This window comes from Acomys minous (genome assembly GCF_964271855.1).
Source record: "Acomys minous genome assembly, chromosome: 4".
Classification (NCBI taxonomy): Eukaryota; Metazoa; Chordata; class Mammalia; order Rodentia; family Muridae; genus Acomys; species Acomys minous.
This window is the reverse complement of record NC_140486.1, coordinates 100322437-100349977: the sequence shown is the minus strand read 5'-3', so window position 1 is coordinate 100349977 and position 27541 is coordinate 100322437. Positions and strand designations below refer to the sequence as shown.

The window sequence follows — 27541 nt, the reverse complement described above, 5'->3', positions numbered from 1 at the left end:
TTTGGCTCCTGTATGGTCTGTCACTGTTGGGTAAGAAGGGGAAACATGGGGCAGAAGAAGAGCATTTGGGAGTCAGGAGGGTGTACGGGCTGTCACTGTTGGGCAAGAAGGGAGAAATGAGGTTTCCAAGGGCTCTCCTCCTTGTGTTGCATAGGGAAGGCACAGAAGAGAGGCTGGTAAGGGTTTTGGGCAAAGGCAGGCAGGGTGCATAGCCTTCCCTGGTTAGGCCTTTACACTGCTCAATGCTAGTACTCCTTGATGCAGCTGTGGAGCCAGTCTTCCAACTGATGACTAAAGCTGCTTCTGCAAGGAAGCTGAATGGGGGGAGGGGGAGGGGAGGACCCTCTTCTGACAAAGAAGAACTTGAAAGAGGGAGCAAGAGAAGAAAGAGCCTGGACAGACTGGTGATCTGGGTCTGTTTCAGAACCTCTTCAGATAGAAGAGACAAAGGCCGGGTGTGGTGGTGCACGCCTTTAATCTCAGCACTTGGACGGCAGAGGCAGGAGGATCACTGTGAGTTCAAGGCCAGCTTGGTCTACAAAGGGAGTCCAGGACAGGCTGGGCTACACGGAGAAACCCCGTCTCAGAAAAACCAAAATAAGAGACAAAGGACAGAGGCCCAACAAATGACAGGGTAAAAAACGATAGGAAGGGATCCAGACAAGCCTGTTAACTGGCAATCTTCTGTTTCACATGCTTTACAGAGCATTAGGCACAAGAACACATGCAATTAGGTAAAGAAGATGATGGATTGAATGAAACAAAGCCCTTAAAGCCAGGAACTCTGATATAACAATGGTAGACACAGGAGTTTCAGCAACAATAAAACCATAGCTCTACTCAAGAAGAAAGCAATGTTTTAGTTCAAGCCTATCTTTTATAAAGCTGTTAGTTTCAAAGGCTGGAGTCCAGGAGTGGGGAATGTGTTCCAGCCAAACTGACATCCAAAGCCAGTCCTCCCTCAGGCCCTGAGCTGCTCAGGCTAGCTACAGTCCCAGTTTGCATATCTTGGGGTATATGTTCTTCCTATGTCAGAGGTGACGTAGGGGCTCAGCCCTCAGGTCCAGTGGAGGGAGCAGGAGGAGCAGGAGGGCTAGGATCTTCTAACTTCACGTCATGTAGGTGTACTGTGGGAGTGGTGGGGTCTTTGCCCACACCCTGGTTGGGGTCGGCCTGGTCAGGGTGGTGCCTGCGCACATGCTTGACCACCTGGAACTTTTGCTTGGCCTTGTAGCTGCAGAGGCGGCAGAAGAATGGGTGGCGATCGGTGTGGGTAAGGGCATGGTGTCGAAGGCCAGCAGCCCATCGGAAAGCACGGTGGCAAACATTGCAAACATAGGGTTTGGCCTCACTGTGCTTGCGTAGATGGGTGCGCAGCAGGAAGCGTGTCTTGAATGCCTTGCCACATTGCTCACACATGAAAGCCCGTGCCTCTCTGTGCCGTGTCTCCCGGTGCACACGCAGTGCATCAGCCCGATTGGTACAGTACTCACACTCGGGACACTGATATGGCTTCAGTCCTAGAGGACAAGCACAAATCACCATGGAAGAGGGAAGAACAAGGGTCCATGAGTTATAAAAGTCAGTATGATACTTGGCTATAAACAACACAGCAGCTGGGCACAATGAGGCACACTTTTATTCCCAGCACTTGGGAGGCAGAGGCAGGTGGATCTCTGTGAGATCGAGGCCAGCCTGATCTACAAAGTGCGTCCAGGATAGCCAAGGTTACACAGAGAAACCCTGTCTCAAAAACAAACAAACAAACAAACAAACAAACAAACAAAACAACACAGCAGCAAGCTAATGACCATACCATTCTGTCCTAGTCACACCTGGCATTCCAGAGCCTTTCTCCACTCAATCCTTATATGCACACAGGTTCCAATGGATGCTGACGACTTCTAACCAACTAGCCTACCTAATAGAAAAGAATGCTCGCCGGGTGTGGTGGCGCACGCCTTTAATCCCAGCACTCGGGAGGCAGAGGCAGGCGGATCGCTGTGAGTTCGAGGCCAGCCTGGTCTACAAAGGGAGTCCAGGACAGCCAAGGCTACACAGAGAAACCCTGTCTCAAAAAACCAAAAAAAAAAAAAAGAAAAGAAAAGAATACTCAACTATGACAGGGTTCAGGGTTATTAAATGGGAAACTCCAGCCCTTCCTTGGTCACACGATACAATAGAACTTAGACTCCATTGAGATACTCTTTCATATCTAACTAAAAAAATAGAAAATGTTAAAAAAAAAAAGAAGAGGTAACGATACTTTGCCACATATGAGGGAATCACATGCTGAAATTGGTACTCAATCATTAAGCTTTTACAGAGAACCCATAGTTTGTGGTTTCCAAATACTAGAAAAGATAGGGAACTTGGGATTGGAAAGATGGCTCAATGGTTAAGAGCACTAGCTGCTCTTCTAGAGGACCTGGGTTCAACTCCCAGCACCCACATATTAGCTAATAACTGCCTGTCTCCAGTTCCAGGGGACCTGGCACCCTCACACAGACATACATGCAGGCAAAACACCAACATACATAAAAAAATCTTTTTTTTTTTTTTCAAAACAGGGTCTCTCTGTGTAGCCCTGGCTGTCTAGGACTTGCTTTATAGACCAGGCTAGCCTTGAACTCACAAAGATCCACCTGCCTCTGCCTCCCGAGTGCTGGGATTAAAGGCAAAAAATAAATCTTAAAAGAAAAAAAAAACCATGGGAACATAAGAAAAGGGGGGGCACTTTCACCTTTCTCCTCACTCACCATCATCCTACCTCATCTACATAGGAAACATGCACTATCTCTCAGTAGCTACTCAAAATTGAGCTGGAGCTTCTCCAGTGTGTGATCGTACGTATGTGTGAATATGCATCGTAATCACTAGGGAAGCTTTTGCAAATACACCTGCCCAGGCTCTCAGGTTTACCCACTGTTTGGTTTCTATTCAATGGGCTGGGGAGCCGTTTCTAGTATTTGCTCTTTCAGTGTAGGCCCTGCTCCCAGTGTGAACATTGGTGATGCTCTGAGTCTGAGTGAGGACATCCAACAGCTCAGGGAGGTAAAGGTTTTTAGAGAATAGGGCAATCCTTTAAGCTAGACAGTCAATTCACACACTTACCTGTGTGCTTGGTCATGTGATATTTGAGTTGGTTGACCCACTTGCACTTGTATCCACACTCCGGGCACAGGTACTTCCGTTCCTCCTTATGGATCCGCATGTGGTACTGGAAGGAAGATCAGATGCAGAGTATTTACTCCCCACACAACAGGGCGCTGTTCCTTAGGTCGCAGTTGTTTCTCACTAGCTATGTTGTTGGGTAAGCTAACCACCAATTCTGTCTAATCATCTTTAACATGGTGAATAGTACAAGTATTTCCCCCACCCCTCCCTTTCTCTGTGTGTGTATGTGTGTGTGTGTGTGAGAGAGAGAGAGACAGAGAGAGAGAGAGAGAGAGAGAGAGAGAGAGAGAGAGAGAGAGAGAGAGAGAGATGTGGAGGACTAAACCCAAAGCCTTGTGAATATTAGACAAGCACTTTTTTTTTTCTCCCTGAGACAGGGTTTCTCTGTGTAGCCTTGCCTGTCCTAGACTATCTTTGTAGACCAGGTTGGCTTTGAACTCACAGCGATCCACCTGCCTCTGCCTCCCGAGTGCTGGGATTAAAGGCGTGTGCCACCACGCCCAGTCCCAACTTATATTTTTCAAGGTTTAAAATAGCAGTACTGGGCATTAAAGAAAGTGATTAATAAATGTTAACCCAGACTATTATCAAGGTATTACATACCTTTATTATATGGCAAACATTTATGGAATTTAAAAAAATTTATTATTATGTATACAGTGCTCTGCCTGCATATATACCTGCAGGCCATCTCAATATAGATGATTGTGAGCTCCCATGTGGTTGCTAGGAATTGAACTCGGGACCTGTGGAAGAGCAGCTAGGGCTCTTAACCTCTGAGCCATCTCTCCAGGCCCCAGTTATGGAATTTATCTTTACAAAAGCTCATCAAGTTGTTATCCCTTTTCCAGGTGAGGAATTTTAAGTTTTGAGAAGGAACGATTTAGAGTTAAAAACAAATATGTGTAATAGTTAAGGTTACAGAATCCAAGAGATGGAGGAGGGGAGGGGGGAGAGAGGGGCTGGAGAGATGGCTCAATGGTTATGAGCACTGACCATTCTTCCAGAGGACCAGGGTTCAGTTTCCAGCTTCCGCACAGCAGCTCACAACTGTTCTTAACTCCAGTTGTAGAGGATCTGGCACTCTCTCCTGGCTCTGCAGGCACTAGGTGCATACTACAGAATCTAGAGCCTACATTCCTTGCATTTCCTATCATGTGGTCCTTGCCCTTACCTTGAGGCGAGAAGGGTCAGCACAGGCATAGGAGCAGAGGTGACATCGATAAGGCTTTTCCCCAGTGTGAATTCGGCTGTGCCAGGTGATCTTCTGACGATTTTTGGTGCTATAGGCACAGTCAGTACACTTGTAGAGCCGAGTGCCTCCATGTCCCTTTACATGGTGATCCAGCACCAACTGATGACGACATGCAAAGTCACAAAAAGGGCAGCAAAGAGAGGGCTGTTCACCATCCCCACCCCCACCTGAGGGAGCTGCTGAAGTCTCCTCATGCTGTTCCAGGTAGTGTTTCACCAGACCTACTCTGTCTCTGGCAGCAAAGTTGCAGAGCTGGCAGCGATGGCTGAAATGCTGTTGCCTCCGATGCTCATCCAGGGCTGGCCGGCTAGGGAAGGACTCCTGGCAGGCCCCACACTCCAGCCTTGGGTGCTGTTTACGGGTGTGTCCTCGCAGGCTGGCAGGATTAGGGCAGAGCAGGCCACAGTGGGAACAGTGCAAGGGGCCCTCAGTGGCCTCTACAGTACTGCCAGAGGACTGGAGTGTGGGTTCTGGGTGTCTGCGCAGAGCATGTTGCTTGAGTGCTGTTTCTGAGCTAAACTGGGCTTCACACTGAGAGCAGGAAAAGGATGGGGTGCCCTGGTGGCAGCTGTTGACATGGCGAGTGATGTCATGACGAAGATAACCACTATAGTCACAGAGTGGACAGAAGTGGGTGGGTGTTTTGTCATGTACTCGTAGTCGGTGCAAACGTAATTTTGAGTTGGTACCAAATGTCTGAGGGCAAGAGCTGCAAGGGATGCGGCCAACCCCTGTGTGTCGAGACTGGTGGGCCTCTAATCGGTACCGTCTAGTAGTAGAAAAGTCACAGAAAGGGCACTGATGTGGCTTCACACCCTCATGCTTGAGCCGTCGGTGCTGCTGAAGGCACCGGCTTTGCTTGCAGGTAAAGCCACAGTCCCCACACTGCAGAAGGGGACGGGGGCCAGAGGCCGGGGCTGCAGTGGGATGCCTCCGCTTTTGATGAAGCCTCAGGGCAGCAGCATCAGGAGCAATGAATGAACAGAGACCACAGCGCAGCTCCCCAGACTCAAGGGGGCAGCCCTGGGTCTGGTGAGTCCTTAGGGTCCGTTCCTGCTGACAGCTAAAGGGACACGTGGGGCAGGAGAAGAGGGCACCCTTCTGCTTCCGAACTACAGCTGTGTCCCTATCAGCAGGGCTGGACTCTGGACTCCCATTAGTCAGAGGGGCAGAGTCCCCGTTGTTTAGAGGGAGCACAGCAGCGTGGGTCTGGGGGCGCCCACGCTGTCTTCCCTGGCTACGCCCTCCTCTGCAGCCTTCAGTCACATGAGAGGTAATAGACGAAAGCCGCGAACAAAGGAATGTGCATGAGCTGCAGCGAAACTTGCCTTGCTCAAAGTAGAACTTCTCAGAGGTCCCTGTGGGTAAGGAGTTTCCTGCTGCAGAGGCTAGGAAGTTAGAGGGTGTGGGTAGAGGCTCCTCTACTCCTGGCTTCCCAGGGAGCTCAGAGGGTGCATCTTCTGGAGGCAAGAGCTCTACCTTTGATGGTAAAGGTGGGGGCTTCCTACTTTCAGCATCCTGCGAGGCTTGGCTGCCTGGGAGCTGAGGGTGTAGAGAGGGAGAGACAGGTCTGGGCAAAGCCTTGTTCCTTCTGAGAAGAACAGGGCATTTCTTCAGCATATGGGTGCTGAGGCCACGTTGTTGTTTAAAGCTAGCTCCACAGTCAGGGCACAGCAGGGGCTCTCGGCGGCCTTGGCACCCAGATTTGGCGTGCAGAGTTAGGGCTTTCTCCCGGCGAGTGATAAAAGGACAGTGTGGGCAGCGGAAGGCTCTCCCTTCTCCCTGGATCACCACCATTTGTACCCGGCCCTCCAGCACCAACGCTTCTGCTTGTTCTCTGTCCTGTCTCCGCAGGGCCTTGAGCAGTGATTCTGACTCAGGAAACTGAGGCAGTGGAGCCATCTCAGCAGACACAGTTGCTTTGAATGTGTTAGGAGCCTCCTCAGAGACTAGAGGATTTCTGGGGGTCTCAGAAGCTAGCTTCTCCATAATGGGTTCTACAGCAGCCAAGCCAGGGGGCCCAACACTTTCAAAGTTGGACAGTTCTGGCTCTTCCAGTCCACTTGCTCTTTCCATTCCCAATGGTCCTGAGGGATCTAGAGGCCTAAATGCATCAGCGGCTACTTCAGTGAGCTCCTCAAGGGGAGGCGGCTCTGCCACAGGTTCTAGCTCTACCCTCAGGGCCTCCAAATGTAGTGTGCAGCCACCCTCCTCCACCTCCCCTAGGCTGGGGCTGCCAACCAGGTCAACCCCTTGGGGAGCCTCAATGCCATCCTGTCTTTTGGTGCTGACCTCATCAGTTGCCTCTGGCGGGGCCTGGTCCACACTGGAGTCCACTACACTCCCATGTTCATGGTCTTGTCTCTCAGGCTGGGCAGAAAGCTGGCTTGAAGGCCCTGAGTCTGAAGGAGGTGCCAGGCACTGCCTGGCCCCCTCCAACTCTTGGCTGGCATTGCAGAACTGCCAAACCTGGTCCCCTGGCATGTAGCCATGGACCTTACGCTTGTGGAAGAAGAGTGTGGTGTTGCTGAAGGTACGGTAGTCACAGAGGGCACAGTGAAACTCACGGAGATGAGTGTGCTTGCAGTTCTCGTGGCTCAGCAGGGCCTGCTTGTGGCGGCTCTGATAGCTGCAGTAGCGGCAGGGGTAGAGTGGGGCAGGTGTGCCAGGGTGGTGCTGGGAAGCCATGTGCTTCTGCAGCTCGTATTTCCGCTTGCAGGCAAAGGCGCACACCTCACACATGAGGGACTTGCCCTGGTGCCGCAGTTTGTGGCTGCTCAGCTGATCAGCCCGATGACAGCGGTAGGAGCACTGGTTGCATTGATATCTAGGGAGAAAGACAAAGAGGAGTCGATCATTGTTAACAGTCACTGATTAAATACTATGGGCCTGGGCCTGCACTCTGTGGGGGCACGTGAACCATCTCATTTAACCTGCCTTCTTCCATCCTGTGAAATAGTTATTTCTACCTCATAGGTGAGGTGGTCTCAAAGGAAGTGATGGACCGAGACAGCCTAGCTTTAGAGCTGGGCTCTCTATTCTCTACTCTGTACTGCCCCACCCACTGCCCCGAGGTGCTAGGGATTGAACTCAGCCCTGATTTTATGATTACAGGTGTGTGCCACTGCACCCAGCTTTGTCCAGATCTTAAAGTGGCCATTTGGTACCATTAAGTGTAGGTCCATTTTCCTGAGACCAAATTCTCACAACTTAAGTAATATTTTTATTTCTTTACATGGGTTATGAGGATTGAACTCATCAGACCTTCAGTGATTGCAGGCAAATATTTTACTGCTGAGCCAAGTCCTCAGGCTCTCAACTGACACTTTAATCTCTATTTTCCTTCTCTTGGCCCAGAATACTCTCTCCATGAAAAATGGGCTACAGGGGCTGAGGAGATGGCTCAGAGGTTAAGAACACCATCTGCTCTTCCAAAGGTCCTGAGTTCAATTCCCAGCAACCACATGCTAGCTCGCAACCATCTGTAATGGGATCTGGTGCCCTCTCCTGGAGTGCAGAGAGTACAAGCAGGCAGAACACTGCATAAATAATAAATTTAAAAATCTTGAAAAAAAAAAAAAAAAAAAAAAAGGAAAGGCACAGGGCTCAGCTGAGAGTAACGGCTAAGACAGTAGGAGCAGAGAACGGAGTTAGAATAGATAAAGCAGAAGGGCCAAAAGCAAGATCCAAGAGGCAGCTGCGCATGCTGTTCTGGGACAGCGATGGACATGTGTGTGCTCGTACCTGAGATCCCCTGCATGTTTCCGCATGTGAACACTCAGATAGTGCTTCCACTTGGTGACATAGCCACATTCAGTACACATGTAATCCTTGGTGTTAGAGTGGGTCAGCATGTGCTTGGATAGGTAGCTAACGTCTCGGCACGTGAAGTCGCACAGCTCACACTTGTGAGGTTTCTCTCCTTATGTGATGTATAGGGGAAAAAAAACACAGTTCAGATACAGGCTGAGTGAGTGGCCATATCATCTCTCCCAGCAAGTTTGCTACGATGCCAGGCAGGTGCAGAAGCTTTATGGACTACCAGGTATGTAGCAAGCTTTACAAGAAACAAGGCTGTTTTACAGCTGCCTCAATCAGTCCCTCCAACTCCTATGCCAATGAAGAAAGGAAGAACGTAAACACCAAGTAAGCTTTGTGAGACCGAAGTCTACTTTTGATATTTTCTTTTTAAAAAAGTACTCAATTCCTGAGTAGAGATGAGAACAAGAGAAGAAATAGAACTGGGACTATAGATTCCAATGCAGTAATGCGAATGAGCAGTCAAGATTCAGACAGTGCTCACCACGTGCCTGACTACCACATACAGTGCCTCCTCTCCATGAGGCTTCATATCACTAGGGGGGCGCTGCTACTGTCTCTTTTATAAGTGGGAAAATCAAATCATAGAGAGATCACACAAGTTTTTTGGTTTTGGTTTTGGTTTTTTAAAGACAGGGTCTCTCTGTGTAGCCTTGGCTGTACTGGACTCACCAGGCTGGCCTCGAACACACAGTGATCCACCTGCCTTTGCCTCCCGAGTGCTGGGATTAAAGGCATGCGCCACCATGCCTGGCTTCACACAACTATTTTATTAAATGGTAGACCACACAGCCTGGGGCAGCTTGGTTTCCTTGTTTCCAGAAGAGGAGCAGCAAAATATAGACCTCCCATGGTTGGTTTTGAGTATTAAATTATGGTTGCACATGCCTTTAATCCCAGCACTTGGGAGGCAGAGGCAGGTAAATCTCTGAATTTGAGGACAGCAGGTCTACAGAGCAAGTTCTAGAACAGCCACAGAGAAACCCTACCTCAAAAAAACATAAAAAATAACTAAATGAGACATACCAAAGCTGTCAGTGGTGCACAGTGGAGAACTCAAGGATGAGCTGTTCCAGTACTTGCTTAATACCTCACTAAGAGGCTGGTGGCCATGCTCCTTTAAGACACTCCCTGCCCTTCCAGCCACCTCTCTATGGTAAAGGACAGGCAATATAGCGCTCTATGATCTTACTATAGATTTATATTTAACTTCTCAATTAAATTTTTGTCTCTTTACCCGCTTACAAGATTGTTAAGGATGAAGTAGGATAATAAATATAAAAGAACACTATAAACAATGTAACACGACACAGACAAGTTTTAGGAAAAGGCGTTGGAAACTAATGTCTATGACTAAATTGTGTACAGAAATGAACTGTTGGGCTGGTAAGATGGCTCAGCAGTTAAGAGCACTTGCTGATCTTCCAGAGGAGTTCAATTCCCAGTAACCACATGGTGGCTAACAACCATCTGTAATACAATCTAATGCCTTCTTCTAGTATGCATGAAGACAGTTTACTCATAGACATAAAACAAATCGTCTTTTTTTTTTTTTTTTTCCGACAGGGCTTCTCTGTATAACAGCTCTGGCTAGCCTGGAACTGGCTCTGTAGTCCAGGCTGGCCTCGAACTCATGGAGGTCTACCTGCCTCTGCCTCCCAAGTGCTGAGATTAAAGGCATGCACCACCACCACCACCTGGCAAACAAATCTTAAGGAAAAAAGAAAGAAACAAAGAAAGAAACGAACCGTCCACCAGGAATAACAATAGCTTTGACCAAACTGTCCAAAGCTTATTCTGTTAAGCAGAGTTTCTGTGGAAACTGGCTTAATGGCCCATCAATGCATAGGTGTTTGCATAGTTCACAGAGATGATGCTGTAGTAGGAAGCCTGGTTTAGCTGCCACCTTAGGCTTCAGTAATGCTAGCAGCCAATTAAGAGACCAAGATAAAACAAGTACAATTTTCAGGTCACTAAATGTGATGATGTTCAACTCTAAGGAATGGCTGGGTACTGTCCTTTCTCCTGCTCTGACTGTCCCCAAGCTTGAACTATGAAGGAAGTTATCTGTCCTGGCCTAAAATTCTTCACTATAAAAGGCTGACTGGTCACCCATCTGCACTTGACTAGGGCTGGCTAGAACTGAACCAGTGTTTAAGGACAAGGAGTGATAGTGTAGTTTAGAATAGAAGTTCTGAAGTCAGACTACATGGAGTCAGACACTACCTTGACTACTTTTATTAGCTGAATGACTCTCAACTCACGCTCACTTGAAAACCGGGGATACTGGAGTTGTACCCATAAACGCGGTCAAATGAAGCAACATATGCAATGTCCTTTGTGTGATGGCTGGTACACAGCAAAAGCTCATGCCAGCCTTAACCTTCACCACCATTATTACATTATCATGAGGATGGATGCATCTCACCAGTATGCAGCAGCATGTGTCGGATAAGCACCCTCTTGTGGGCAGTGGCAAAGTTGCACTCAGAGCACTGGTGGATCTTCTCATGAGCATGCATCTTGCCAACATGATCCTGGTAGGCTACTGGGTTGAAGGTGGCAAAAGGGCAAAAGGTGCATCGCAGCTCTTCACTGCCTGCGTGGCCTTGTTTTTTATGTTTGCGGAACAAGTGCTTATTGGAGCAGGCAAAGTCACAATGGGGACAGTGAAAAGCATAGTGGCTCTTATGGTGGGCTTCCATGGCTTCAGCTGTGGCAAAGAGCATTGGACATGAGTGATGGCGGCACTCCACAGCCCGTACTCCGTGGGTCTCCTTCAAGTGCTTTACGAAGGCCTTACGATCAGGCGCTACATAAGTGCAGCCCTCCTGAAAGCAGTGTAGGGGTAATGGCTCTGCTGCAGCTGCTGCTGTGTGGCTCTTGAGGTGCTCCTTGAGTGCTTGGCTGAGGCGAAATTCCTCACGGCAAACAGGACACGCATACGTGTCTGAGTAGAAGTTGGAGATATCCTCGTGCATGCTGGCCATGTGGCGGTTAAGTGCGTTCCTCTCCACTGCACTGTAGTGGCACAGAGGACATTGGTGGGCCTTCTCACCCAGCTCCCGCAGCAGATGGGTCTTGAGTTTGCTTTTGCTGGTGAAGAACTTCTGGCAGTTGGGACACTGGAGGCTTGGGTCTGGAAAGTGGAGATGGAGGTGCTCTACCAAGTGGGTCCGCTTCTTAAAGCAGCGTTTGCACTCTGGGCACATGTGTGTCTTGAAGAGGGACTCAGTGCTTGAAGGCACACGCCCTAGGAAAGGGAACGCAGAGGGTTCAGAGTCAGATTCTCTGCTAGACAGTTCATTAGATAGTGATATACAATGGAAGCCACGGCTTGTCCAGACAGACATCACGCGGCCTTTCTCTTCATAAAAACCAAACACAAGGGTCTCGAGTGAGAGTGAGAGATTCCTCTGTTAAGACAAACAGAACCACAAGCACTACTCATACCTCCTTGTGGCCTGGTTCAAGTGTTTCCCCAAGCCACCCACTATTCCTAACCTCTGTTTGGAGCTGCACAAGAGAATCTAAATAGAGCTTTGTAATTCTTGCTGCTCTTGCTCTATTACAAGCAGAACATCAGGGCTGAGGAGAAAGAAAAAACCTTAAGATGAATAAACAGAAAGCCAGCCAGCCAGCACTGGCTCATAGAACTCTTGATAACTGAGAGCTGGTAATAATATAATCAGATCTTTTTTATTCACCAGACATAAATATATTCCTGGTGGGATGAATTTCAAGTGTTGTCTATTGAGTTTGAAACTGGAAGCAAAGATTCGGGGAAAAAAAACTCTTAGGGAAGCTAGACAAAACAGATTGGTCATCAATACTGGTGCTAACTACAGTGTGAATGGAATCCCTTTTCCCTGCTAAAGAGGTTTATGTCTACTGGATAGTTTTATGTCAACCGACAAAAGCTAAAGTCATCAGAGAGGAGAGAACCTCAATTAAGAAAATGCTTCCATAAGATTGGGCTGTGGGCAAGCCCGTAAGGCATTGAGGGAGGGCCCAGCCCACTGTGGGTGACGCCTCCCCTGGGTTGGCGGTCCTGAGTTCTATAACAAAACAGGCTTGGCAAGCCACAGGAAGCAAGCTAGTGAGCAGCACTCTTCCATTGCCTCTGCATCAGCTCCTGCCCTGTTTTGAACTCCTTTCCTGATTTCAATGATGAACAGTGATATGGAACTGTATTCCTAATAAGCCCTTTCCTCCCCAACTTGCTTTTTTGGTCATGGTGTTTCACTGTAGTAACAGAAACCCTAACTAAGGTTTCCTAACTGGGGAAACCCGGCCTAAAAGAACAGACTGTGATTACCATTGCCCTGTTACTAGCTTACTTGACATATATTTCACTGCCTACTAGACTTTGCTGTTTTTAGGTCCATGAGATTAAATCTAAGGACTCACACATGCTAAGGACGTACTCTGTTGTCGAGTTATTTCCCTAGCCCTAGATCTTGATTTTTGAGTCTAAGTAAAACAGAAAGAATACATGGATCTGAACTAAAGCTCAGAAAAGCAAAATCTTGGTCCAAATGTCAGGCTCCCCACCTTGCACTCCTCTTTACCACAAAGAGCTTCAACCTCAGCGATGTCATTACCTTCCAACTGCTGAGTCCCTTGGCCTTTATCCAAGACTTTCTGCGCATCCTTTTGGGTGCCATTCTCTTCCTCGGCATCCTCTTCTTCAGCTGACTCCTGCCCAGGCAAAGGTGTACCTGTTTCCTCAGAAGGCTCTCCTTCTCTTGGAGGCAGTTTGGGAGCTGGAGACACATACAACTTTAAGTCAACAAGGGCTGATGACAAAACTGAATACTTGCACTCCACTGTCAAGCAGAATTATCCTTCTTTCCTTTTAGCAGAAAAGGATCTTGGATGCTAAGTAAATATGTGCATTCTTTTTTTGGGGGTGGGGGGCAGGGTTTCTCTGTGTAGCTTCGGCTAGCCTGGACTTGCTTTGTAGACAAGGCTGACCTTGAACTCATTGGGAAGGGGGCAGGCGTTAAGAGATAAGAGTGGAATGTACTTCCTTGGCCCAGGTCTCCAGAGCTAAAGCTTGGATGGTTCATGGCAGATGGAGAAAGTACTTGATAAAGTAATACCCTTCTTGTGATTTCTTTTTTTAAAGATTTATTTATGGCTTCTTTTTTAAAAGATTTATTTAAGGCCGGACGGTGGTGGTACACGCCTTCAATCCCAGCACTTGGAGGCAGAGGCAGGCAGATTGCTGTGAGTTCGTGCCAGCCTGGTTTACAAAGTGAGTCCAGGACACTCAAGGCTATACAGAGAAACCCTGTCTCAAAAAACCAAGAGAGAGAGAGAGATTTATTTATTTATTATGAATACAGTGTTCTGCCTGTATTACTTCTGCACGCCAGAAGAGGGGCCCAGACCTTATTAAAGATGGTTGTGAGCCACATGTGGTTGCTAGGAATTGAATTTAGGACCTTCAGAAAAGCAGTTTGTGCTCCTAACCTCTGAGCTATCTCTCCAGCCCCTGTGATTTCTTCTCTTTTCTTTGTTTCTTTCTTTCTTTTTCTTTTTTTTTTTTCAAGACAGGGTTTCTCTGTGTAGCCTTGGCAATCCTTAAAGCAATCCTACTCCTTTCTGCCCACTCTCACATAGTTTATGTTTGTTTGTTTGAGACATAATCTCATATAGTCTAGGCTGGCTTGGACCCTTCGTTCAGCTGAAGATGACCTTGAATTTCTACCCTCAGGTGCTGGGATTACAGGCACGCACCATTTCACCCAGCTCCAGTCTCACGCATTCTAAAGGTAGTCTATAAACATTCTACTAGCAGCAAGTCACGGACAGGCACTTTCACCCTTAGGTAACAGGATCCAAAGTGGGCCAGTAGAAGATACCGCTAAAATTATTTCAGATTACATGTTGCATAAAGCCAAATTTTACCCACTGCCCAAGACAATGGCTTCCTTTGGTCCCATGTATTCTAAATGTTTAAGTTTTCTAGAGCCTTTCCCACATCACCCACTAATTCCATCCTCTTAAGCCAGGGACTACATTCTGTCACACACATGGCACAGTCATACTGGAAACAAATATCTCTTATCAACTATGCACTTGGAGAGGTAGAGACAGGGGGATCTCTGTGAGTTCAACATTAGCCTGGTCTACAAAGTGAGTCTAGGACAGCCAGGGTTACACAGTGAAACCCATCAACTGTGCCTACATTCTAGGCATGGAGCTAGTGGACCCTGGCTACCCACCTGGCAGCAGCTCCTGGGATGGAAGGCCTTGAACAGCAGCAAGTTCTCTCTGTATACTGGCTCCATGGCTCCGCTGATGCTGCCGGAAGAGTTTGACGTTGGAGCCCATGAAGCTGCAATGACTGCAGTGGAAAGGGTAATGGGCCTGCCGATGCAGCTCCATTCCCTGCTGGCTCCCAAAAAGCAGGGAGCAGCCCCGGAATGAACAGGGCACAGGAACTGCCTTGTGGGTCTGTCTCAGGTGATGCTGTAGACCCTTGCGATCTTCAGCAGAGAACACACAGCCAGACTCTGGGCAGGAGAACGTGTTGGGAGTGACCCGGTGAATCTTGAAGTGGCTCTTCAAGGCCTGGGGTTGGACAAACTCTTGTCTACATACAGGACATGGCAGGGGGCTATCTGGCAGGCTGGGGTCCTGTAGAGGGCCATGGAGGGTGAGGTTGCTGGGGGGCAGCTCTACAGAGCACGGGGGGCTAGAGAGGTCCTGCACAGCCTGAATATGGGTCTCAGTGCACTGGTGCAGGGAGAGCAGAGTAGGCTCTGCAAAGCTCTGTTCACAGCGCTCACAGAAGTATACCTCCACCACCTTTACCAGGACACCTGCAGGCAGAGGACCGACAGAGAAAGGCACAGAATCAGATGGAACAAGACTTGAAGGAGTTAGTCACTAGTAGAAATGTAGGTGAATCTTTTCACAGACATGGAGTACAGATTTCAAGTGTACCTCTGCACACTGACTATAAGCCCATGGGTTAGGGATAGCCTGTCTGGCATGTGTTCAGATTTCTAGTGTCTGGTAAAATACTTGGCAAAAGATATGTGCTTAGTAAGTGTGTTAATGAATCAACAAACAGCAAAATCCAGAAAGCATTAAGAAAGGACCTATTCTGGGGCTAGGAAGATGGCTCTGTCAGCAAAGTGCCCGCCAAGTAAGCATGGGGACTGGAGCTCAGATCACCAGCACTGAGGGTGCAAAGTCAGGCAGTTTTCTAGAGCTTATTGGCAGGCCAGCCAAACCAAACCAAACTGGTAAGCTCCAGGTTCAGTAAGGGACACTTTATTTTAAAAAAAAAAAAAAAAAAAAAGGTGGAGGGGCCGATGAAAAAGCATTTGCCACCAAACCTGATGACCTGAGTTCAATCCTCAGAACCCACATGGTAAAAGCAGAGAGAAAACTGATGACCACAAATTATTCACTCACAAGCATACCCCACACATACACCAAATAAGATGTAAAAGAAAGAAATAAAAATGTAGAGAGCGGAGGCTGGAGAGATGGCTCAGAATTTAAGAACACTGTCTGCTCTTCCAGAGGTCCTGAGTTCAATTCCCAGCAACCACATGATGCCTCACAACCACCTGTAATGAGATCTGGTGCCCTCTTCTGGCATGGAGGTGTACATGCAGGAATAACACCGTGCATATAGTATATATAATAAATAAACAAATCTTTAAAAATGTAGAGAGCAATTGAAGAAGATCCCTGACATTGACCTCTGGCATCTATACATACATGTGTACATACATGAACATGTACATACATAATATATATACATTCACAAACGCATATTTTGCTAAAATTAGAAACTTTCAAGACAACAATGACAAATATGAAAAATATCTAATATAAATGATGTGTTGCCTGGAGACATGGCTCAGTGGAAAAGAGCACTGGCTGGTCTGAGGACAGAGGTTTGATTTTTTTTTTCTTTCTGTTTTTGTTTTTTGAGACAAGGTTTCTCTGTGTAGCCTTGGCTGTCCTGGACTCACTTTGTAGACCAGGTTGGCCTCAAACTCACAGCGATCCCTCCCGAGTGCTGGGATTAAAGGCGTGTGCCACCACCGCCCGGCTAGGGGTTTCATTTCTATCCTCCACATGGTAGCTAACAACTGTAACTCTAGTTTCAAGTGATCTGTTGTGTTCTTCTAGCCTTCACAGGCACCAGCGACACATATGCAGGCAAAACAGCCACACATTAAATAAAATCTCAAAAAGCTAAAAAATGTGTTACTTTCAAAGTCTATAAAGAAACATTCAGACACAAAAACTCATAAAAGAACTTTTTCAGAAGAGCCAGATATTATTAATTTTATTGTTATTATTTTTTTAATGTATGAGTGCTCTGTCTGCATATACTTCTGCATGCCAGAAGAAGGCATCAGATCCGTTTATATATAGATGGTCATGAGTCGCCATGGGGTTGCTGGGAATTGAACTCAGGACCTTTAGAAGAGAAGCCAGTATTCTTTACCACTTAGCCATCTTACCAGCCCCAATAATTGCTATTTTTTAAGGACTGACTAGATCTTGAGGCCAAGAGTTAACCCTCCAACTACTCTGAAAAGGACAACTTGGAATTCCACAAAGTCAAGGCCATGCTTGTTAGTGGTAAACCATAACTCAAGTGCAGGACAGCCTATCTTACTTTTTTTTTTTCTTTTGGTTTTTCGAGACAGGGTTTCTCTATGTATCCTAGGCTGTCCTGGACTCACTTTTGTAGACCAGGCTGGCCTCGAACTCACAGCAATCCGCCTGCCTCTGCCTCCCGAGTGCTGGAATTAAAGGCGTGTGCCACCATGCCCGGCCTATTTTACATTTTATTCTGCTGGCTATTCTCTGTTTATTGTTATTTTGTTGTTTTCTTTTTTTCTGGCATGGTGGTGGTGGCGAGACAAGGTCTGCGTGGCTTTGGACTCAGAGATTTGTCTGTCTCTGCTTCTCAAGTGCTGGGATTAAAGGCATGCACCATCATATCTGACTGTTGTTTTCTTTCTTTTTTAAAAAGATCTATTTATATGTATACAGTGCTCTGCCTGCACGTACACCTGCATGCCAGAAGAGGGCATTAGACCACATTACAGATGGTTGTGAGTCACCATGGGTTGCTGGGAATTGAACTCAGGACCACTGGAAGAGCGGCCAGTGCTCTTAACCGCTGAGCCGTCTCTCCAGGCCCTGGCTGTTGTTTTCAATCTACCCTCCCCACTCCTCTTTTCACTTGCTCTAGGACAAAGTTGTTGGGCTTTTTGCTTGCTTGTTTGAGACAGGGTCGTCTTTAAAAACATTTATCTCTTTATTTAGGTATTTGTGTACATGTATGCTAAGGTACATGTATCAGCTTCTTGTGAGTGGGATCTCTCCTACTTTTGTTTTTAAGGTAAGATCCCTTGTAGTTTCTGCCCTTGTGATGTGTATTTGAGCTTCCTGCATCTGGCTCCTCCCATTTCACAAAGGAGTGTTGGGTTATAGACCCAAGCAATCTAATCCACATAAGCTTTTCTACATGGTTCTAAGGATAAAATTCAGGTGTTCAGGATTGCATGGAAGGCGCTTCTGTCTGTCTGTTAAACCATCTTGTAAACCCTTGACATGTCACCCAGGCTGGCTTATGTAGCTTAGGCTAGCCTCAAACTTAAGATTCTTCTGCCTGTTTCCTGAGTACTAAAACTAAAGGAATGCTTACTGACACATACCAGCTCACACACCTATCAAAGTTATTTCTGTGTGTGACTACATATTAATCTACTTTATCTTTTTAACCAGTTTGTGTTTTTTCAGAGCACTGATAAATCAAACAGAATTCTTCCCTAATGAACCAATGAGATGTTTTTGTTTTCTTTCTTTTTGGTTTTTCAAGACAGGGTCTTTCTATGTTATCTTGGCTGTCCTGGACTCGCTTTGTAGACCAGGCTGGCCTCAAACTCAGAGTGCTGGGATTAAAGGTGTGTGCCACCACGCCTGGCTCAACTGAGACATTTCTAACATCTCCATATGCATGTGTGTCTTCCTGTAAAAGAGGTTCCTGGAACGGATTACTTTGTCAGAGTGTGCATATTGTCAAATTTGCCATGCAGCTAAACTGACCTTCGAGAGCTTACTGTGGACTGCAGATGCAGCTCAATGGTGGTATACCAATGAGCTCACTACGTGAAGAACTTGGGTTCTATATCCCAGAGGCAGGCAGATATCTGTTCTAGGCCAGTCTAGTCTGTATAGTAAATTCAAGGCCAGACAGTGAGATCACGTAAAAAACAAATCAACAAACTCAAAGTTGCAAAGTATTATATATCCTAACAGAGCCTCTCCTCAACTCTAGGAATTTTATTTTTTTGTTTTTCGAGACAGGGTTTTTTTTGTGCTTTGGCTGTCCTTGACTTACTTTGTAGACCAGGCTGGCCTCAAACTCACAGATATACACCTGCCTTTGCCTCCCAAGTATAAGGATTAAAGGGGTGTGTCACCATGCCCAGCTGGAATCTTTTTTTTGAAATATGTACACTTCCCTGCCCCCCCACCCCTGAGAGAGGGTTTCCCTGTGTAGCCTTGGCTGTCCTGGACTTGCTTCGTAGACCAGGCTGGCCTCAAACTCACAGAGATCCACCTGCCTCTGCCTCCCAGAGGGCTGGGATCACAGGTGTGTGCCACCACTCCCAGCTCAAAAAATGAAGTCTTAAAATTTTAAAATACTGTTCTTTTAAAAAACGTTTTACCTTATAAAAACATTCATTCATGTATTATGTATATATATGTGCATGTACATGTATGGAGGTCAGGAGACAACTTGTAGGGGTTGGTTCTCTTCTTTCACCATGAGGGTCATAGGGATTGAACTCAGGTCATCTTTCTTAGTGGCAAATGCCTTTACCCATGAACCATCTTGCCATAACTTAACACTTGTATATGTTAAAATGTTTCAATTTTTTGAGACAGGGTCCCACTATATAGCACTGGCTGGTTTTGAACTTATAGACATTAGCCACCCTCTGTCTCCCAAGTGCTGGGATTAAAACTGTGCACCACCACATAGTCCATTCATGCTCTCTCTTTTTACCTCCAGAGATAAGTTTAGAATTCTTACATGGTCAGATGACCTAATTGTTTCCAGCATCCTTCGCTACTATCCTATACTGTCAGAGACAAACACAGGAACATACTGGGTGGCAGTGGCACAGGCCTGTAATCCCAGCACCCGGGAAGCAAAAGCAGGGGATCTCTGTGAGTTCGAGGCCAGCCTGGTCTACAAAGTGAGTCCAGGACAGGCAGGGCTACACAGAGATACCCTGTCTCAAATAACAAAACAAAATAAAAACACCACAGGAAATTTCCTTTAAAAATGAGTGTTTTAGATGTAGAAAGAATAAAGAGAAACTTTCTACTGGAATAAATAGTATGCCCAATTCCCTTAACAGCATCCCCTGGGTAAGTAGAGATTGCTTTCTTTACATAGGAAACTAGAGCAAGGAAATACCAGTCACTTCTGGAAAGCTCTGCCAAACTTAGGGTGGTTGGTCAGTCTGGGGCTCTGGCCTAGTCACTGGCTGGCTTAGGGTCGGTATGGAAGAAAGACTCCCCAAGGACTGTCAGAGTAACGAAGCCAAATGGGCAGAGGTGTCAGAAGGTTTTTTGGTCTGGATTACTGCCTAGAAGACTCAAGGCTCTCGCAGGGATAAAGTTTGCCAAAGGTCTGTTACGAGGCTGCAGGCTACCTTGCCAGCCTTCCATCACCACGCACCACCTGCAAATCGAATGGTAACATCCCTGGGTATAAAAATAGCATGCTGCCTTGTGTTCTCATCACACTCAAAGAGAGGGACCAAAAATAGCACAGAGAAAAAAAAAAAACCTCAAGGCTGTGTCCCACTGGCCTGGTGGCAACTTTGTTTGTACCTGAGGTCTCTCCAGGAGCTCCTGGGGACAGCGTTCCAGCTACTGCTTCCACAATAATCTCCATGTTCCCTGGACCCTCTTCAGTAGCTGTGGCCTCAACCAGCAGGCAGCCTGGGTCAGCAGGCAAAGGTGCAGGCTCCCCAGAAGCACAGGTGTTCTGGACAGGGCCTAGGAGTCCGTGGTTTGAGAGAGGCGGGGGTATCAACAATAGCTCAGAGCATAGTCCGTCCATCTCTCCAGTGCTGCTGGCCAGCTGGGATGCCAACACAGGGTCTGTCATTATCATTGACTTGTGTGCAGTGGCCTCCTAAATGGTGACAAATAGCCAAGGGGGAGGGGGGGAAGTATAGTTAGAACTCTTCATTTCTCTGAAGATGGCCCTACCCATTTAGGCAGTTCCTTCCACGGCAACACGCCATACTTTATTATCCTAAATGCTTTCAAAACAGCATTCAACACAAAAAGTACAAAATGAGAATAAAGTCAGTATTAGTAGAGAGCCAACAAGTTGAGGACAACATTATACTCTACAGGTTCTGTTTCTTGCTAGCTAAGTGACCACTTGCAACAAAACTGAATGGGGCGGGGAGGGGGGGGGCAAAGGATCTCTCTCTTACTGCCTGATAATCTCAGTCTTCCTCAGTGTAGATATAAAACTATTCATTTACTTATGGTCCTCACTGAAATACCTCTCCAGACAACCCTCCCGCCTCTGCCCTCCTAACCAGATGGATTTGCCATTCCCTCACTTATTACATTACATTCCCTTTTGCTTATAGACCCTTCCACTTTATTATTTATACAGCATTCAGCCTGCATGTGAGCCAGCAGGCCAGAAGAGGGCACTAGATCTTATTATATGTGGGAATTAAACTCAGGACCTTCAGAAGAACAGCCAGTGCTCTTAATCCCTGAGCCATCTCTCCAGGCCCACTTTCTTGCCCCTCCCATTCAGTCCATCTCAATCGCTTGTCTAGCTAACCCTTAAGAAATTAAACAAGCAAATAAACAATCACCTTCTATAATGAGGTCTGATGCCCTCTTCCATGTGATGCGCTCCACTGTCATGCAGGCATATACACAATAGCGTGCTTACGTGCAAAAATAAATATATCTTTAAGAAAAGAAAATAAATATAATTTCTGCTGTGAATGCTTCCTAACATTCTGAGTTTTCTCTTCTGGGTCCTGACAGCCTTTGTATGTAGCTCTATCAGAAACCACACTGCACTGTTGTTTTCTCATCAGATGTATAGTTCAACTGTCCAGAAGAGAGTGCTGATCTCCTGAAGCTGGAATGGTTGTCAGACACCTGCTCTCGGTGCTGGAAACTGAACTCAGGCCCTCAGGGAGAGCAGCACGTAGTCTTAACCACTGAGCCATTTCTCTAGCCTTACAGAATTTATATTTTTATTTATTTTTTTTAAAGTATTGCTGGGGATCAAACCCAGGTCTCTGTCCATGCTGGGCAGGCACTCTACAAACGAGCTAATACATATCCCCAGCCTTGAGTAGTAAGTATATTGTCGTTTTTCACCTCAAGGAAAACAAAGCACTAACAAGCTATGTAAGTCAGACAAATCGATTGCAGTAAACCCAGGTATCTTAAACCAAGGTAACAAGCCAGCGGTTCCTCAAATACAAGGTACAGTTCCAATCCACTAACTTCCTAAAACCTCCAACGGGAACCCAACCGAGAAACAAACGAATTAAACCACACAGCCGAAAGAAGTGAGAAAAATCTTTTAAATTTCGCAGGACTCAGGAGGCAGAGGCGGCAGGTAGGTGTTTCTGAGTCTGAGTAGTCACAGCGAGTTCCAGGACAGCCAGAGCTACAGAGTTGAGGTCCTGTTTGAAAAAACAAAATCGGGTCACCAAGGTTGAGTAAAAGCTAGGTGAGGGCGGCTGTTCTGCAGACTCCTTCCACTCAGAAAGAGGTAGGAATTCAGAAGGTTGCAGGGGAAAGCAAGGGACACGGGGAAACAAGGCGCCCCGGCCTAGGCACCTCGGTCCCCACGCGCCTCTGGGCTTCTGACTCACCGTGTGGCCTTGAACAGATGCACTCGCCTCGCTTCTCCGGGCCTCAGCTTTCCGATCTGTAGAGTGGAGGCGGCTACAGCGTCTACACTGTCCGGGCGACAGCCAAGTCACGAGATGCAGGGAAGGAGAAAGGCGTTTTGGAACCTGCAAGGCTTGGGATGATGCATCGTCACGATTATGGTCCTGAGGAGAGGCAGCGGATACCCGGGCGGGGCCCGGAGCGGTGACGCGACTGAGGCGCCAGGCAGCCGCGGAGATGCGCCCGGGCCCCTCTCGTAGGCGTGCTCCCCTCTGCACCTCCTCCCATGGGTCCCCACCTCCCAGGCCCACTCATGCTGGGGCTAGGGAAACTTTTACCTCCAGCTCGCAGCACCCGCACTTCCCCTGGTTCCCGCCGACAGCCGCTCTCACGCCTTCTACCCTCAAGGCCAGCAGGAGGGGAATCTCTATGGTCCGGCTGCAAGTGGAGCCGCTATAGACGCCTTTGATGAGACCGCCCCCGGCCCAGGCGCCTTTGGGAATCTGACGTGTAGCAGCCTCTCTTCGCGGCGCGTGCCACTCTATGGTTTTTTTTTTTTTTTTTCCCTCTATGCCCTTGAGTATCCAAGCTCTAAATAGCTGAACCATCGAGACTCGCCGGACAGAGTGGCAGGGAACTTCGTGGTGGGTGTGGCGGGAAGTAAATGCAGAACTCGGGGGGGCGGGCCTAGCGGCGCGAACCCAGTGAAACCATCGAGTCTGAGGGCCAGAGAGTCATGGTGGTAAGTGGGCGGAGTGACTATTCCGGACCACGTTCCTGGAGGCGCGAGCTGAGCTCTGTAGGGTGTCCGGGAGACAGCTGCTGCGTGTCAGATTCGGGAACCCGGGGCTAGAAGAGCTTCGTCAGTCGCTCTCTATGTAAAGGTCCTTTGGGATTCTGGATCTCAGCTCCGAGCCTTAGCGGAGGTCAGGAGGTCACGGCTGTCAATTTACCGGTGGCCCGGCGTGCCGGGCGGAGGGCAAAGTGGAGGTGTTGGAGAGTCGCATGAGAGGTGTGCTGAAAATAATTTGTCCTTTTCCCCTTGGGTATTGTCTACAGTTAGACCTAGATTTTATTGAGTTGAATTTGGAAAAGGCTCCGTGGAAGAAGTAGCCTGTAAGATCTCAAAAAAAAAAAAAAAAAAATTACAGGGAGCCGGGCAGTGGTGATGCACAACCTGTTATCCCAGCAGTCTGGGAGGCAGAGGCAGGCGGATCTCTGTGAGTTCAAGGCCAGCCTGGGCTACAAAGTGAGTACAGGACTACACAGAGAAACCCTGTCTCGAAAAACCAAAAACAAATAAAACAAAACAAAACAAAAAAAACAACAAACAAAAAAGGAATAAAGAAGGGGGTGTTCAGAACCAACAGAACAGATTGAGGGAGTGTTTTGCACATGTGTTGAACTGCTAGTAAAGGTCGACATCCTAATGTGGACGTCCCTGCATATCCGGCTGGTATTTGAGCCCAACGGGAGCAAGTCACCGAGGGTGCTAGAGTAAAAGTGACAGTTGTGGTTGCTGGACCACACAAGCAAGTGCAGAAGGCTCATTCAAATGCCACTTCAAGAACTAAAATGTAACATGCATGAAATATTTTATGTGGGAAGTAATAAAGGTCTGAGCAGGACATTAGGAATTGGGTGGAAGGAAAAGGAAAAGGCCATTTCTGATGGTAAGGCATGTGGTCACTGATAGATAAATGGATAAAAAAAAAATCACCTTTGCTGACTCCATCCAATGGGAAGCCTTTTTGTCTCAGCTCTTGCCAGGGATCAAAGTCTTGCCTTTCTAGTATCCTGATGTGAAGTTGGTAACATTGCTTTTTTGGGGAGTTGAGGAAAAAAAAATCTCTAAGCATGGTCTTCTGGCAAAAGGTCTCATATCTATAGAGCAAAATGGACTGAAGAGCCTGGCTTTTCAACACCATCCTACTCCTCAGAAGGACACTGACGTACACAGTTCTGATGACCTGTCCGCTTGCTTCTGTGGGAAAGAGTTGGGGAGGGTGGATGGGTCTAGTTTCTAAACTAGCCTTATGCTTTCTTCCAGCGCTGCGGCTCTCCATCCCTAGCTTTTGACGGTGCCTCAGGGCCTGTAAGCATCTGTGTGGTTTTTTTTTTTTTTCTTCCTTTCCTTTCAAGATGCCATTTACAGACTTTGTTCTGGCCCTCAAAGACAATCCGTACTTTGGAGCTGGATTTGGGCTGGTAGGTGTGGGCACAGCTCTGGCTGTGGCCCGGAAAGGAGCCCAACTGGGTCTAGTGGCCTTCCGGCGTCATTACATGATCACACTGGAAGTCCCGGCTAGGGACAGAAGCTATTCCTGGTTGCTTAGCTGGCTCACCCGGCACAGCACCCGCACCCAGCACCTCAGTGTCGAGACCTCCTACCTACAGCATGAAAGTGGCCGAATTTCCACCAAGTTTGAATTTATCCCAAGCCCTGGGAACCACTTCATTTGGTAAGATTGGAAGCTAGGAGGGGCTCAGAGGATAGGGCAAATTAAGGGAGGAAACTGGGTCACCTTGACAATTTTATTTAGGTATCAGGGGAAGTGGATCCGGGTAGAACGAAATCGAGACATGCAGATGGTAGACTTGCAAACGGGCACTCCTTGGGAATCTGTCACCTTCACGGCCCTGGGCACCGACCGAAAGGTTTTCTTCAACATCCTGGAGGAAGGTAGGAGATGGGACAGGCAGGTTTTCAGGAGTGGGGAGGCTGGGCACCAGCTGCTTGGAGAGGAAGAATAAGGATCCAGGTCTTTGGGAGAAGGGTACCAGGTCAGAGCTCTACCTAACTGAAGCATCAGCTGTCATCAGGGGACTTACTGTCTTATTTCCCTGCTCCCAGCTCGAGCACTAGCCCTGCAGCAGGAAGAAGGGAAGACCGTGATGTACACAGCTGTGGGTTCTGAGTGGCGTACCTTTGGTTATCCACGCCGACGGCGGCCGCTGGGTTCTGTGGTCCTACAGCAGGGTCTGGCTGACCGAATTGTCAAAGACATCCGGGAGTTCATTGATAACCCCAAGTGGTACATTGACAGAGGTAAGCAGCAGCTGGGATCTAGGCTAATCTGTAGCCAGATGGAGGTGACAGAAAATTCTAGCTCAGGTTGAAGGGAAAGGAAATCTATGAGGATTTTTTGTTGTTGTTGTTTTGTTTTGTTTTTCGAGACAAGGTTTTTCTGTGTGGCCTTGGCTGTCCTAGACTTGCTTTGTAGACCAGGCTGGCCTCGAACTCACAGCGATCCACCTCCCTCTGCCTCCCGAGTGCTGGGATTAAAGGCGTGCACCACCACGCCTGGCTCCTTTTTTTTTTTTTTAAGATTTATTTATTTATTGCATATGAGTGCTTTATCTGCAAAAGAGGGTATCAGATCACATTATAGATGGTTGTGAGCCACCATGTGGTTTCTGGGAATTGAACTCAGGACCTCTGGAAGAGCAGGTGGCGCTCTTAACCACTGAGCTATCTCTCCAGCCCCCGCCCCTCTCCCCCGCCTTTTTTAAAATACCAAAACCACAAATAGGGAACAGAGCTGAGGGTGAATGTACCTGGGCCAGAGCACGTGATTCATTCTGGGTCTTGTTTATCCTGCTTATACCCCTAGGCATTCCCTACAGACGTGGCTACCTTCTTTATGGGCCCCCTGGTTGTGGAAAGAGCAGTTTTATGTGAGTAGTCAAACTCTCAACTCTGAAAAACAGCCTTTGCAGAAAAATTGGGCTGATAGGGTTGGAAAAGAAAAGTGAGTCCGAGGAACCAAGAATCAGGGTAAACGAGATACGCAGATGTACAGATCTGCATCAAGTGGGTGGTATAGCCGACGTGGGCCTCTGAGGCGGATCTCCTCGGACTCCCAAAGTCTTCAGGGTGCCTCGGCCCTCCTTCCATGTCACTGTCCACAGAACAGCTCTGGCCGGAGAACTGGAACACAGCATCTGCCTGCTCAGTCTCACAGACTCTAGCCTCTCAGATGACCGGCTCAACCATCTGCTGAGCGTAGCCCCGCAGCAGAGCCTGGTGCTCCTGGAGGACGTGGATGCTGCTTTTCTCAGTCGAGACTTGGCCGTGGAGAGTAAGTGAGGATGCTGGGGATGGGGAGGAGTTTGTTTTTAACTTAGTGCGCACATGTGCGGGCAGATGCACAGGAGGTCGGAGAACAACTTTTTGGGAGTCAGCTCTCACCTTCCGCCTTGTCAGAAGCGGCGTCTCTCTTGATGGTTCTGCCATGCTCCTGTCTCTGCCGTCAACATGTGTTTTATTTGGATTCTGAGATCAAACTCAGGTGTCTTCAGGCTTCTGCAGCTAGGACTTTTTCCCCCTTACCACAGAGCCATCTTCCTGATGCAGGGAGGTAGTTATTTGAGACACTGAGGGTCAGAAGTAAAAGAGGACGAATGGGAACTGGTATTGTTGAGTCAGCAATAAGAGGCACTGATTAAATAGGGAGCTGCGGGCTCGAGAGATGGCTCAGAGGTTGAGAGCACTGACTGCTCTTCAAAAGGTCCTGAGTTCAATTCCCAGCAACCACATGGTGGCTCACAACCATCTATAGTGAGATCTGGTGCCCTCTTCTGGCCTGCAGGTATATATGCAGGCACTGTATACTTAATAAAGAAGCTTTAAATAAATAAATAAATAAATAAATAGGGAGCTGCATGAGTCTGAGACATGGCCTCTCTCACATTCCTGTCATCCTTTAGACCCTGTGAAGTACCAAGGTCTAGGGCGTCTGACCTTCAGTGGACTGCTGAATGCTTTGGACGGGGTAGCCTCCACTGAGGCACGCATTGTCTTCATGACCACCAACCACATTGACAGGTAAGGAGAAAGGAAGGCAGAGCTCGGCCCTGTGTCTGGGACGGAGTCGGGTTGAGGAGACTGTCTTTTATGGGTGCCAGCAGGACAGCTGGCTGTGACTCTCCTCTTCCTCTCAGGTTGGATCCTGCGCTGATACGCCCTGGGCGAGTAGATCTGAAGGAGTATGTGGGCTACTGCTCACACTGGCAGCTGGCCCAGATGTTCCAGAAGTTCTATCCAGGGCAAACGTCTTCTTTGGCGGAGAACTTTGCAGAACATGTCCTTGAAGCGACATCCCAGATTAGTCCTGCCCAGGTCCAAGGCTACTTCATGCTGTATAAAAATGACCCCATGGGGGCTATTCACAATGTTGACTCTCTGAGGTGACCCTCCAGGCCACTATCTGCTCTCAAAAAAATCTATAAACACCTGTCACATTAATCTGGTCTGTGACTTCCCTCCTCCCTCGCTGTGTTTGTACTTGAGAATAAACCAGGAGTTGTCATAGCAGGTGCCTGCATCTC

General features: G+C 47.8%; 2 protein-coding genes across 6 annotated transcripts; one reads left to right on the top strand and one right to left on the bottom strand.

The window, feature by feature from the left end:
* Positions 1 to 456: 456 nt before the first annotated feature.
* Positions 457 to 22823, bottom strand: ZNF142 (zinc finger protein 142). 4 transcript variants are annotated; one of them, XM_084778446.1, is made up of 11 exons: positions 22549 to 22823; positions 22192 to 22374; positions 20153 to 20459; positions 14485 to 15084; positions 12856 to 13017; positions 10680 to 11504; positions 8177 to 8354; positions 4658 to 7259; positions 4352 to 4531; positions 3115 to 3220; positions 457 to 1520 (listed from the first exon to the last, which is right to left on the bottom strand). In XM_084778446.1, the coding sequence occupies exons 1-11, from the start codon at positions 22816 to 22818 to the stop codon at positions 1051 to 1053; spliced, it is 5883 nt and encodes a 1960-aa protein (XP_084634572.1). In that variant the 5' UTR covers positions 22819 to 22823; the 3' UTR covers positions 457 to 1050. The 4 variants fall into 4 exon arrangements, with proteins under 4 accessions (XP_084634572.1, XP_084634574.1, XP_084634571.1 ...); XM_084778448.1 differs by adding an exon at positions 21169 to 21266 and having other exon boundaries at positions 4352 to 7259; positions 22192 to 22343; positions 22549 to 22678; XM_084778445.1 differs by having other exon boundaries at positions 4352 to 7259.
* A 111-nt stretch (positions 22824 to 22934) lies between these two features.
* On the top strand, positions 22935 to 27527 carry BCS1L (BCS1 homolog, ubiquinol-cytochrome c reductase complex chaperone). Of its 2 annotated transcripts, XM_084778520.1 has the most exons (8): positions 22935 to 23222; positions 24261 to 24672; positions 24754 to 24893; positions 25065 to 25259; positions 25825 to 25888; positions 26123 to 26292; positions 26921 to 27038; positions 27155 to 27527. In XM_084778520.1, exons 2-8 carry the CDS (start codon positions 24353 to 24355, stop codon positions 27402 to 27404), a joined length of 1257 nt encoding a protein of 418 aa, XP_084634646.1. In that variant the 5' UTR covers positions 22935 to 23222; positions 24261 to 24352; the 3' UTR covers positions 27405 to 27527. The 2 variants fall into 2 exon arrangements, with proteins under 2 accessions (XP_084634646.1, XP_084634647.1); XM_084778521.1 differs by lacking the exon at positions 22935 to 23222 and having other exon boundaries at positions 23250 to 24672.
* The last annotated feature ends 14 nt before the right edge of the window (positions 27528 to 27541 follow it).

What these genes read in the sequence shown, in the direction of transcription:
- ZNF142 (XM_084778445.1), bottom strand. Translation starts at nt 22,818, where the DNA reads ATGGTTCAGCTATTTAGAGCTTGGATACTCAAGGGCATAGAGGGAAAA. An exon ending in ACACATGCTGCTGCATACTG is followed by an intron (nt 8,355 to 10,679) that starts GTGAGATGCATC and finishes ACATCACATAAG; the next exon opens with GAGAGAAACCTCACAAGTGT. An exon ending in TCACATGACCAAGCACACAG is followed by an intron (nt 1,521 to 3,114) that starts GTAAGTGTGTGA and finishes CTTGTCCTCTAG; the next exon opens with GACTGAAGCCATATCAGTGT.
- BCS1L (XM_084778520.1), top strand. Translation starts at nt 24,353, where the DNA reads ATGCCATTTACAGACTTTGTTCTGGCCCTCAAAGACAATCCGTACTTT. An exon ending in CTTCAACATCCTGGAGGAAG is followed by an intron (nt 24,894 to 25,064) that starts GTAGGAGATGGG and finishes CCCTGCTCCCAG; the next exon opens with CTCGAGCACTAGCCCTGCAG. An exon ending in TGTGGAAAGAGCAGTTTTAT is followed by an intron (nt 25,889 to 26,122) that starts GTGAGTAGTCAA and finishes CACTGTCCACAG; the next exon opens with AACAGCTCTGGCCGGAGAAC.